Consider the following 13,047-nt stretch of genomic DNA (forward strand, 5'->3'; position numbering starts at 1 on the left):
GAGCAGCAGGAAAACAAAAGTAGGCAGAGGAAGATGAGGCCATGATAGTCAAAACTTCAGCATCAAGACCATAAAAATGCAATGGAGGATAAAATCCTACCTGGAAATTGCATGGCTGAAATATCCCAGCAAGACACTTTGGTGCAGGCATGAAGAGGGGACACAATCCCTGACCAAAGATTAAGATCACTATGACAGGATCTAGCAAGGAATTCAAGAGACATAAAAGTGTGCTGAGAAGGGAAAAAAGCCTCAAATAATTAAAAGGAAGAGTAACATTTCAAATAAAATGGCTCCAATGGCTCAAAATGGAAAAAATAATCAGGATGATTTCTCAGTTCAGGGAAGTCTCTAGTCACTATAGCCTCCTTCTTCATTGATTAAAATGCGTTAGTAGTCTCTGAGTTTTAGATTAATACTGAAAAGTAGATTCAGTTAAAAGTATTTTCTATAGTTCACTAATGCCCTGTCACTCATCCCAGGAAATTCCACAAAATGTAAAAGCACATAGAAAAGACTGCATTTATTGATACTGAATACAACTTCACTGAAAATTTCAAATCTGTACAGAACTCAAGTGTATAACAAAATGAACAAGCAAATCTTATTTTTTAACTTTCTCCTCCCCTCAGCAAACTATTAGATTCTCACAGCTTTTTTTGAATTCAGGGGTTTTAAGGTACCCTGTTTATGACAATACTTCTCATTTATGTACACTTTGCTTGAGAAAATAAAAGATTAAAGCATTAAAAAAGCACATCAAAAGCATCACAACTATGCTAGATTCCCAGGTAGAAATTCTGTCTCTTGAATAACTCTGTATAAGTGAATTAATCACTCCAGCTCTAAAGAGAAAATCCTATAAACTCTACTATTAAGAGGTACAATTATGAGGTTATTTCAATAATTGTACTTGTCAGTCTGGGATGACATTGCTGAAAAAATATGATTAACAAAATTTCCCTTGTGAAAACCCTCATAATAATCCAAATGCCACCGGAGTTGAACAAGGCAGTAAAAAGAATAGAACACCATTAGAAATGAGATTTTTTTTCTAAACAACTACGTAAGAAGTTAACGGCAGGTTTCTTTTAGGTGGTCCCCATCTAAAACTCTGTATCACCATAAAAGCCTGAGGCATCTCAATGTTTTCAGACTAGATCTTCCAAAATCTAGTGCCCATGGGTAGGCACACTGGATGTGAGCAGAAGTTAATGTTGTGATATGAGTAGCTTACCTAAAAATAGTAGCAGCTATTTGGGTCAATGTATGATAATGAAAACTTGTTTTCAAACTACTAAATGATGAATAATCAATCTATAACATGCCTGAAGTGTCTTACTAAGTACTCTCCAGGGATGATGTGTATCAATCCCACTCCTGACTGGAAAAGGAAGATTCTTGTGAAACTCAGACCACCATTACGCTTTACCAAAGCCATGAAGAGCAGTCATGTGAAACTGTAAAAGCATGGAACAAACTCCCATGAACCACCTACCAAAATGTTGCCTTCTGATCAATAAACTTCTAAATTGAACCTCTAATCTTGAGTAGCTTGAAACAATTGCTGACATTTCAGATTAAAATACGTCTGTCACAAAACTACACGTAACGTATGAACTCCACTTAATCTTACATTGATCAAGGACAGTCAGTACTAATTCTGAGTACTAGAGAATTAAACAAGGTCAAATACACTAACAATTAAGAGAGAAAGCCCCAAATGATATATAGGAGAAAAATACAGAGATTTAGGGGCTTATACCAATGATTATTCTAGGTGGGGTATCAGAGCCCCAAACGTGGTGGCATTGATTTTTAAGCAAAAGGAAGCCAGTTTCCAGAGGAACAGGGGTCTGGCCTAGCATGACCAAAATTAGTTCTGAGTTGGCCATAATAGCAGTGCTCGATGCAGTTCAGGTGAGCACTGACACCCTGATGTGGTTTTCTGAACCCTCATTTTGGTCGTTCTCTTCCTCTGACCCTCCAGAGCTGGATGCTTTGCGTGTGCCAGAGAGATTCCCACACTTTGGAGTTTCCTCAGCTACTACTGCACTAAAAACTCCAATTAGGTAAAGAAGTGCCAGATGAAGCAGATGTTTTTATCAGGCCATGCACTAGTTTGTCTCTGCTGAGCCAGGGGCAGCACTGGACCACCTCAGATACATATTCTGCACACCCCCTCACACACCAACCAGGCACCAAACAGTTTCAGCTGCCACAGAAGTGAGGCAGATTGTCTGGAGAGTGAGAGAACACGCATGCAGAGACAGAACCTGTGTCTCTCCATGTACCAGCACAAGGGCAGAGGTGTGTCAAGCACCCGAGCCAGCCCAGGAACCGTGGCAGATCGCCAGCCTGGCTGGCTGCTCAGCACCCGCTGTCAGGGCACGTGCTTGCTCACAAGGCTCCCGCAGGGGAGTCTGCAAGATCCTCACACAACAACTAAGGAGTTCAGGAAATGCTCCAAACTCATCAGATGGCAGATGAGGACAGCCAAGCAGATCTCTCTCTTGAGAGAGGTTTGGTATCTGATGAGACAATCCAGGGCAAGAATAGCAGTTCAGTGTTAGTTTAACAGGGAGTAGTAGTTGAAGACGAATAGCATTTCCTTGGAGATACTGCTTCCTTTATATACCAAACCTATTAAAGATGCACTGTTTACTTTGGGATGGGTGCTTTGTTTAAAATATATTAAGAACATGCTTGGTAGTTAGACCTTGATTTATGCTTACCTGAAAGCTCATGTTGTAGTTGATAGGGCAGTTTGATTTCTAGACTTGTGTTCAGACACCCAGCAGGTACAAATTCATAGAGTGGAAATTTTGAAATGAAAGCATACATGCATCTAAACCCCAGAAAAACATGCCTAACTTGGCGTAGTCTCCATGTCACAAGTCCCTGTTCTCTGCACATGTAGCTCAGAGTTTTAAGAGCATTTGCCATTTGAGCTTACAGCTGACCCAAGAGTTACTCTGACCTGCCCTTCAATGCCAGGAGGTGCCAGCCCTGCCCTTGAGCAGCTCCTTGGTGTGAGCCCTGTCAGCCTCTGAGGTCAGTGACACATTTACCAGGCAGGTTTCTGCTGGCGCTTTACTCCCTAGACCACTTCAGGGCTGGCAAAAAGGACTCAGCAGGAGGTGAGGGAAGCAGTAAGCAAGGGTCGGCTCTTTCTGCAGGGAGCTGGGTGTCAGATAAGCTGTGTGAAGCCTCACCCTCACTGAGCAATTCTTCCAGTGAAATGACCTGTGGGACAAACAAGAGTCCTGAAAGATCTTGCCCTATCAAGATGACACATATATTCCACTTTACACACACCCACACCCCCATCTCTAATTGTTCAGGTGAAGAGGTGCCAGGGGACATAGGAATACACAACAAATTAATTCTCTTTTTTTAATTACATGAAATTCAGACACCACCCTAGGTCAAAGGGAACTCTGGGAATTTTTACCCTAAAACCAGGGCAGTACTGAGAGGTTCAGTTATCCATGTTTCCGCTGGCAATGTTACTGCAAGCAGAAAGGGGGTTTTATTTAGCAAATGAAGACAGGGACATGCTGTCAGTGGTTTAATAGCTTTTCCATTTAAAAAAATATAAAAGACTTACTGTGAAATTGAATCTCCAACATGAAGAAGAAGTTTAATAAACCTTTCAAAATGCGGAAGAAAGGAAAACCCTTTACTCCGAGGATGCAGAGCAGCAGCTCGAGAAACCTGGGTGGAACTGATGAACATCAGAGCCCCTTGGCACCATCACGTAGTCCAGACTTGCTGATAACACATTTACCTTCTGTAGCACCATCTGCCATTGGCTTTGGTCATTTTACCAAATAACTCTTCCCAGGACAAGTTTTTTGCTGCTAACAAGGATGTATCCAGCAGAACAGGAACCCCCAACAAATTCTGATAGTATCCCAATTACACTGAAAAAAGATCCAATCACAGATTTTTGCCCAGAGAGGTATGTAAGACATTGTCAGCAAATCTGCCTGGCCAGGCAGGAGAAGAAAGCTGTCCAGGCTGTTCAGAACTCTGAGGCAGCACACTAAGTGACGTCCATGTGCCAACTTTAGAAATATGGGAGAATGATAAGGATTTATTTTAGTGACACAATTCTACAATTACACAATTCTAGCTGCTGATACAGATGACTATGATGGTATTTCCCATGAATAATTTTCTTGTAATATAGAGTGAAAGGGAGATGAGCCTAATTACACATTTTGAGCATCGCTATGTTAACACACTTTTACACGGCCCAGATTGATTTCAAACTGGAGCACAGGGATTAGTCTTTGAGCATGGCACTGCATGCAGGAGTAGATGGCATCCCTTTGCAAATGCTCTCTGGCATGTGTGACTAACAGAAGGTGACAAAATACTGTCACACATACTGAGTAACTGCTGGAAAGATCAGGTTGTTCAAGCCATGTTTGCAAACCTGATGTGCTAAGTCTGGTATATGGAGCTGTGTAGTACAGGCTGCATATGGCCATCAGATCCAGGTAGGGCCCATCCAGGATGCAACAAGATTTCCCAGGATTTTCCTAGTTCCCATGGGAGCCAAACTTGACAGTTCATTCTATAGAAAGTCCTAGATCAGGTGTCTTTATTAGGGAGGAGAAAGTGCTTTTTGACTTCCAGATTCTCAGCTAGCTGGAGCCCTGAGTGGTAGAGAGTCTGCATCAGTCCTTTCCCTCAGACAGGCTTCCCAAACAAAGAGCCATAGTTAGAAAATACAGAAATCTGTATTAAGGAGCATCTAGGAAACAATTCCAGATGGGGTAGTACAGCAGCAGCAACACAGGCATCCATGAAGGTTAGAAGGATAAAGCTGATGCCTACAGCTACGAAAGACTGAATCTTTTCGAGCAGCTGTTGTAGACCAGAGATAGAAGATAGAGAAACTTAACAGACACCTAAAATGACTGATGTGTAACTGGAATCCAAAATTTTAATATTACTGAAAAATTATTTTGCAGAATTCAACATCTACATGGATCTCAGTTGCAAATAAAAGCTTTTGCTCGATTGGCTACAGGAAAACAACAAATAAAGTAAAAATGGGAATTCCTCGGATCAGTCATGTCGTTTTATAATCATATTAAGCTGCTTCTGCTGTAGTCCTTGAGCATGCCATGACATCTGATAAAATACTACCCCAATGGCACTGCTTGCAATATGACTGTACTAGCTCAGACAATCGCCTCAGGAGTTCTGAAGGCTGTTTCTCTATTATACTGAATAGTTGCTTAGCAAATGCATAACAAGGACATCAAGAGCAACATACACAACAACAGTTCTTTCCCCAGTTTCTCATCACTTTTCCTTGACCACCTCTATTAAGTAATTAATATAGAAAACACATCCCACAGCTCCAATCAACACCTTCTGAACACCTTCCTAGGAAGAATACAAGGTTTGATCCAGGGGAATTTCACTTGCTTTGACTTGCAGGTGCAGAGCAATTCAATAAAGCCCCTTTAATTATGCAGTGTGAAAGCATTAATTTCAGGATGGGTAATTAATGAAAAGCTGGTAATCTTGTAACAGGACTCAGTGCCCCTGGCTCAGTTCTTTATTGCCCTGCTTCAGATAAAAATATTTGATAGGGAGGATAAAAATTGGTGTTTTATCCCCCTGCTCAAGGAATCTAGAGAGTGACAGCTTCTGTACACCACTACAGAAAGCAAAGAGGGTCTCCAGAACACAGAGTAAGCCCAGGATTGCATTTGCATGTTAGTGAAGCCGTTTTCAAGGACCTTAATCCAGACCCTTCTCCTTGGTTAGTGCTGACTTTAAAGCAGTACCTGCAATCCTCTTCTCCAACTTGTCTAATACTAGTCAAAGTTTGGCAGACTGTCCCTCCTCAGCTAACAACAGCTCCAGGGCTTGGAAGGGTGTGGAGGATGGGGAGCAAAGCTATTGCATGGTGAGCAAATACAGAACCCAATAAGGTGTGGACATGTCATCAGATGCTGACAAAGCAGCCGCCTTTACTGCACGAGTTAGGGAGGGCAGCACCTGAAGAGAGTCCATGTCTCTGTGTGATGGGCATTTATGCAGGTGGCTTTAGGGGGTTAAAGTGGCACATTAATCCCAAATTATCTGTGACCATTCCTACTTTATGGAAGTTTTCAAGTGATAAACACACTAGCACTTTTTAAGCTGGAAAGGATACTCTTCTGAAAAACTACAAGATCAACAGGCAGCAGTTAAACTTAAGAAAATTAATTCAAAACAGAGATTTAAAAAAACCAATCCAAAGTAATTTTCTACAAATAAAACTAACTTGTGAAGCTCATTGATACAGGATGTTATAGAGGGCAATGTAACAATCAAAAGGAAACCAAGTAAGCTTGTAGAAAAAAGACCCAGCATATCTATTAAGATAGAAGCCACCTTTGTCTCAGCAAATAACTAAACAGCAAAATGTCTGAACTGCTGAGAGATCCTGATGCAGGCACATACTGGTATTGGTTGACATCTTCAGTGGACGGCCTCAAGCTTACCCCTGTCGCACTAACACAGCCAAAGAGGTGGTGAAAGTTTTGCTTAATCCTGTAACACCAAGGTTTGGGGTTCCTTTGGGTATGTCCTCAGACAGGACCACATTTTGTTGCAAATGTGATTCAGAAGTCAGCCAGATTTTGGGAATTGCTTGGGATCTGCACACACCTTGCAGACCCCAAGCAAGCGGTAAAGTGGAATGCATGAATGGGACCCTTAAGGCACAAATTAGCAAAATTTGTCAAGAGACATCCCATGACCTGGGTCCAGGCCTTGCCTATAGCTTTACTGAGGATCCGCATACAAGCAAGGCAGAGGGATAACATCAGTCCCTATGAAATACTGTATGGCAGGCCATATCAAATTCCACACGTTCCAGGTGGAATTCACATGAGGGGAAAACTTGATTTACAGAGATACCTAATGGCTTTAGGTTCTACTTTGCAGAAGCTCTAGAATTACATCATGTTATCCAGACCCATAGGACTGGACACTCCTGCACATCCCTTCCAGCCTGGAGACTGGGTCTATGTCAAGTGGTGGGACAGTGATCCTCTACAAGGCCAAGTGGAGAGGACCATTCCAGATTTTGCTGACCGCCCTCACCGCAGTCAAAGTTGCTAGCAAAAGACCCTGGATTCACTACTCCAGAGTTGAGAAGGCTTCTGCACCTGAAACAACTGAGAAAACAGAGACGGATACAAAGAAAGATTATGTAGTTAAAATGATGTTTTCCTGTGCTTATCTACACAGTTGGTAACCCTGACTCAGGTTTGGAACCACATTTTGCACATGATTCTAGTCCAAAGCGTATCCAAAGAGATTCATCTGGATACAAAACTAATAATTGACATGTAAACTGAAGTGAAAAGATCTACAAAATTTGTTTACAATTTGAGAACTTTGAATATTACCCAGTGTAAGATCTAAGTTGATTGTATCTTCCACACCCTGGTTTCATGGTTACCAAACTGACCCTGAATTAAAGATTGTTTATAATGATTGTAATTCTTGTTTATAGATATACACTACTGTTAGACACATTATTAGTAGATATTTAGAATATTTAGAATAGTCTCAACAAGGTAGAGGCCTTGTCAAGCCTCTAAAGGGGGGAAATGATGCCTTAGGTTTTAACTTTTATATTTTTAAAATCCTGTAGTGCTTAGTGTGTAACTCTGAAGTTTCTTGCAGCCTGTTAACTTCTGCTTTCCCATGCTAGGTAGACATAACAAAGCCTCTCCAGGCTCTTCACGGACACCTAGACTGGCCTAGGCCCAAAAAGTATAAACCAAAGAGCCTCTAAGGGGAGGTAAGCTGAGGGGAATTCCATCATTAAACTGAAGCTTTAATTGGAGAATTAACCCTGATATGCAAATGAGCCAAACCTATAAAAGTGCGAAGAACTCGTGACCTGTTGTCCATCTTAGGGTCCATCTTGCAAGAGCCTCTGGCTCCCCAGGGGGTACCTTTGAAGGCCTTTCAAATAAATACCTTTTATTCCCTTACTCCTGTCTAGTCTCTTGTATCTAGGAGGCCTCTTAAGGCATCAATCCCTTGTACATCCATGCATTTCACATGCTATTTCCCCTACACTTGGCAACTTCCAAACACAGGATACAAGACAAATATTAAAAGTCTCAGGAAGAATTTTGTCACTCAGCCTTGGGTCTCTCTAAAAATGCAGAAACAATGTGTATTCCAATTAATTCATTCAAGATTACTCCCATTTTCTGAGAAAAATCAAATATTTGCATGATATGAAACACAACAGAACACACTGGGTTAAAAAGTGAGGAAAATTACAAGTTCATCCATCCAAATTTCCCCTTGTTGTTGTTTGTTAGGTATTTCAACTTGCTCCATTTGCAATGGTTTGTTAGGTCAGAGCATTCAGCTTCCACCGATGAAAACTTGCTTTTAAAAATCAGTCCAAGCTCACGCAACACAAAAACCAAGTAATGTTTCTGGTGCTGAAAGTATTTTTTAGGAACAAAACGCAAAGCATCACATGTTCACATGCTAACACCTTTATCATTCTTTTTTCTCAATCCATCCCCTACAATCTTCCCTATTTAAAAGACTGCTGTGACATATACACCTCTACAAATATTAAACTAGTACTGCCATCACGATTTCTGTCATTTTTAAGCAAAGAAGAAGTCACGTTTATTTTGTAGTAGCAATAGTTTCTTTTTTATTTTTAATATACTTTAAGAAACAATATACAAAGCTGAGCTTTTCCACCATTTTCAAACGGTGAGTTGCTCCAATTACACAAATTCAGCGTTTTGTGATGGTTAAGAACAGCAGTCAGCACCAGACTTAAACAGTTAGCTACAACACAAACATCCTTCGAAATGAAATGTCATAATATCAAGACAGGTAAACCAGGAGTTAACATATGACAACTGTTGGGGAAGGTGCCTTACATCATTCTTGTTGAATTTTATATTTCCTTAAATATTTTATACATATTTTCCTGTTTACAAGTTTTAAACAAAACCTCCCTTGAGGAATTATTTAAGTACAAAAATGTTCAACAAGAACAGTTCTAATAAAGAATCCCCAAAAAGACCAAATTTTAATGTGTTGACCAAAGGAAATGAAAACCAGTGTTTCTTTGCTTTAACATGTTTATTACAACAGATACAATTCACATCTGACTAGCTTTTTTTTCCTCTTTCCCCTCCCACAACCATGTTAACATGTTCATTGGGCTATTTCCTTATATTTGAGCAAGTAATGTACTTTCAGCACACATGCCCAGCAGTACTATAAGTCCATTCTTACAGGGTGCAAATGGAAATACGTTTCAATAATTTATACAAACAAGTGGGTTATGCTCAATCACTGCAATTTTAAGCTACTGTACACAGGAATGAAAAGATTATAGAAAAAGTGCCATAGCAACAGTGCCTTAAGAAAAGAGAAAATTAGAAGCATTAAAAAGCTGATAAAATCAGATTTAGGATTTCATGGGGAAATGGAACACAGAAGATGAAAAACATTTCTCTGTAAAACAGAAATGGAGAAGCACTGCTCTCGACTCGGTGCAAGTGTGGAAACAGTTGTTTCGTGGTATTTTGTACATTGCCCAAACTGTTGCAGCCTTAGACACAGATCGCCTGGCGCTTGCATTGAATTTTAGGAAATGAAAAATTTCTGACTGATAAATTAACTAAAAAAAAAAAACAAAACAAAAAAAAAACAACAAAAAAAAACAACCAACCAAAAACAAAAAAGAAAAGAAAGAAAAAAAAAAAAAGAAAGCTAATTTTGCAGACAGGTTTACATGTAAGAGGCTAGGTATTTAGCCACCTCAGCATTGATTAGTTTTGGATGTCTAAGCTCTGATACACATGGCTTCCCATGGCTTCACTCTACAAAATATATTTACAACGTGAAGAATACATCTACAAGAAATCTACATTTCAAGGGTTTTACAAATCATTCTTGTATCTTTCCCCTGAATTTGACTCCCTCCTGTCCCCTTCCCCATGTCAACTTTTTTTTTCTGCCCAGCTCAACGGTCCAAAGTCTACTCAAATGCAGCTCAAAAGTGTTAAGACTGGGCATCAGTTTAATAGTTCCTGTACTCAAAACCATGTGCAATTGTTTACAACTTTTCACACCATGAAGGAATTCTGATTCTTTAGCTTTTCAAGTTCTTTAATTTGTTGCCTCAAAAATAGTATCCTGCAAGAGAAAATAAATAAATTAGTATAATCATTTCCATTATACAGATGTATTAAATAAGCATCTACACAAGTACTTCTACAATTTCAGTGAAAGATACCAAGTTCCTTAGCTCCATTAAAAAATTCAGATATTAAGTTAATTCCCAATCTGTTCAACAACCTACAACCACATGCAGATACACAAAGGCTAGGTGTGTTTGACACTTTAGTTCAAAAAACTAAGTTGCTCTATTTCTATTATGACTGTTACGCAGTTACATTTAGGTCTGCTCTTCACTTGAATGTAGCTCCCAGAAAAAGCAGGACACTGGCAAGTAAGCCAAGTAACTGAATAATCTGGAGAACAGCATTATGTCTGTGTCATGCAGTTTTCCAGACTGTAAAACAACCTGAAGTGCTCAATTGTTTTTAAATGAGTGAGTTTCCTTCTAGGCAACACTGTTTTTAGTATTTGGTTCTATTTAGTATTCAGTCTCTAGTTATGGAAAGCACCAATCTCAAAAATATTTGAGGCACCATTAAAGCGCATCTAAGAAAAAAAAGTTGTAACTACACCTTGCTTAGAAATAAATGATATTGCTTACAACTTTTTATACATTTTTTCTTCTTCTACTGAACTGACATAAGCAATTACTGCAACTAACAAACATTTGGTTTACAGGACCGTTTCCCAGAATTTTTAATAAACATTTCTCAACGACTTTTCATGATGCTGAACGTAATGCAAATATGTCAGTGAAGTAAGAAAATACTCAGGGAGAGTTTAGGTTTTATATAAATATTCTGTGAAATCTGAAGCAACTTTAATCAATGCAGAGAAAGCATCAATTCAGCAGACTTCTGTGAAACACTTAAAAAATATGTGCCCAGTTCATTAAAAATGAATTTTTTACTGAAAAGCAGGTGAAAAATTATTAAGATACACTGAAAAGATAACATTTAACTTCAAGGCATGGGCATATAAAAGGTATCAGTCAGTGAAAAGTGCCATTTCACATGCTGTCAGTTATGATTCAAACAATGTATGTGCTTTGTCTAGAGATGAAGTTCCTTCTTAGAAGAAATTTAAGTAGTACTCTTCTGTGCAAAAGTACAGAAATAGTATAATCATTTAAATGTATTGATTTTGATAATCCCATCCTTTGCGAAAGCCTCCCCCATCAACTTGGTTACTTATGCCTTGTATTCCACATCTTTGGGATTGCAGCAAAAATAAAAGATACATGTTACTATAGGCTCAAAATCATAATAATAAATTATCCATTGACAGTTTAAGGATACAAAGTGTACAAGAAACAAGGTGCTATTTAATGAGCTGAACAATGATATTTCACATTTTATTTCAGATCAAATGTGAACTCAGACACAAAAGACACCTCAGGAAATAAAAACTGTATGAAACCAAGTAGTTCATTAAATATACTACAGAAATCATTCATGTAGTGAAGTTACAAAATAAAGCTTCAGAAAAAATGGGTATTTTCAATTCTTGATCAGTAAAGGCTTACAAATATATTATAGCCTGCTTCTAAAGGATTGTTTCACTAACTGCCAAAATGCAAGAGCTTCTAGAATAAATGCAGCTATTTTAACATTACGGCAACGCCATTAAGGTGGCTTCAAACAGTAAATCAGAAGCACTGTACTCAAACTGTAGTGTGACTTAATAGTTGGGATAACATCATGGAAAATGGAAACTGAGTATGAAAGTAGATTCAGGACCATGACTACTGGTGAAAATTTTGAGCATGTATTTTAAGATTACAGTTTCCAATCTTGCACAAAGTATTCAGAAGTATGGCTGTGTATTGCTTCAGGGATACACAAGACACCGGCTATCACTGACTTAAGAAGCGAAGTCCACTTTGCTATTAGCAAACATTAATTTTTCCTTAGCTTGTGATGTAAATTACACCTGTTCATACTTGCTCTGGCTTTAGACCTATTGAATCTCTCATACAAACTGTAGTGTTTCAGATCAGGAAAAACTCTGTAGATGTGTACCTAACATGATCCATGCACTATGTATGCACAGATTCTCTAGAAGCATGCTGAAATCCTGTGAGTTTATCAGTTTCTTGTAATGCACTAATGTATTTGCAAGGGTATTTCTTTTCTATCCAATTAAAAATACAGAAATTGCTATCTGGTTCTATTTAGTGGAGGGAAACAGGTAGAATGTACACAGGGAAGAAAGGCAGCTTGCAAACATGGCAAGTATTGGTGTACTTACAAAGTCATCACTGAACAGAACTCACGCAAAATAATGCCAGAATGAAGTTCTAGTAACACCTTGAAAACTCAAGATATGCACAGAGCACACACTTACCTTTGCTCACGCAAAGTTGCTTGAATTTCACATACTCGAACTAAAGACCTTAAATTCTTTAATTCAGTACAAATTTCTGACATATGCACACTTCCCATGTTATGGGCTTCTTCACGTAATCTTGATGCCTGCAGTGGTTACACATAAAGGTTAGGTTTTTGAATCATGCATTGGAAACAACTGGCAGTAGCCAAAGAATTGCTGGATGTGTCTTGAAATAGCAAAGCACTCTAATTTCAAAAGGGAGTATTAAATCAGAAACACATTCAGTTCTCTACAAAAGCCCATTTCACATCAGAAATAAACAACACTGCTGCCCAGAAGCTGCCTAACTGAGGTCTAAGATAAGGCAGGGATAGCTTAGACTTTCTTGATCCTAACAAATGTTTACCCGACCATCTTGAAAGACAGTAGATGACAGGGCTCCGAGTTTCCAAAGTAATTTGTTCAAGTAGTTCAAAGTCTCCATCATATTTCAATGGCAGACTTAAATTTCCCAACTAA

The 13,047-nt window shown here is 39.0% G+C and overlaps 1 protein-coding gene across 4 annotated transcripts in view; it reads right to left on the reverse strand.

The window, feature by feature from the left end:
• Nucleotides 1-8,685: 8,685 nt before the first annotated feature.
• Nucleotides 8,686-13,047, reverse strand: part of WAC (WW domain containing adaptor with coiled-coil) — a 58,554-nt gene continuing 54,192 nt past the window's right edge. For 3 of the 4 annotated variants that reach the window (XM_032113051.1, XM_032112872.1, XM_032112788.1), the window contains 2 exons: nt 12,544-12,671; nt 8,946-10,212 (listed from right to left, as the gene is read on the reverse strand). In XM_032113051.1, coding sequence (XP_031968942.1) covers nt 10,143-10,212; nt 12,544-12,671 — 198 coding nt within the window. In that variant the 3' untranslated portion in view covers nt 8,946-10,142. Of the gene's footprint in view, nt 10,213-12,543; nt 12,672-13,047 lie in introns of all 4 variants that reach the window. The other variant, XM_032112960.1, reaches the window with a different exon arrangement.

The sequence above is a fragment of the Corvus moneduloides genome, chromosome 1 (assembly GCF_009650955.1).
Source record: "Corvus moneduloides isolate bCorMon1 chromosome 1, bCorMon1.pri, whole genome shotgun sequence".
In the NCBI taxonomy this organism is placed as follows: Eukaryota; Metazoa; Chordata; class Aves; order Passeriformes; family Corvidae; genus Corvus; species Corvus moneduloides.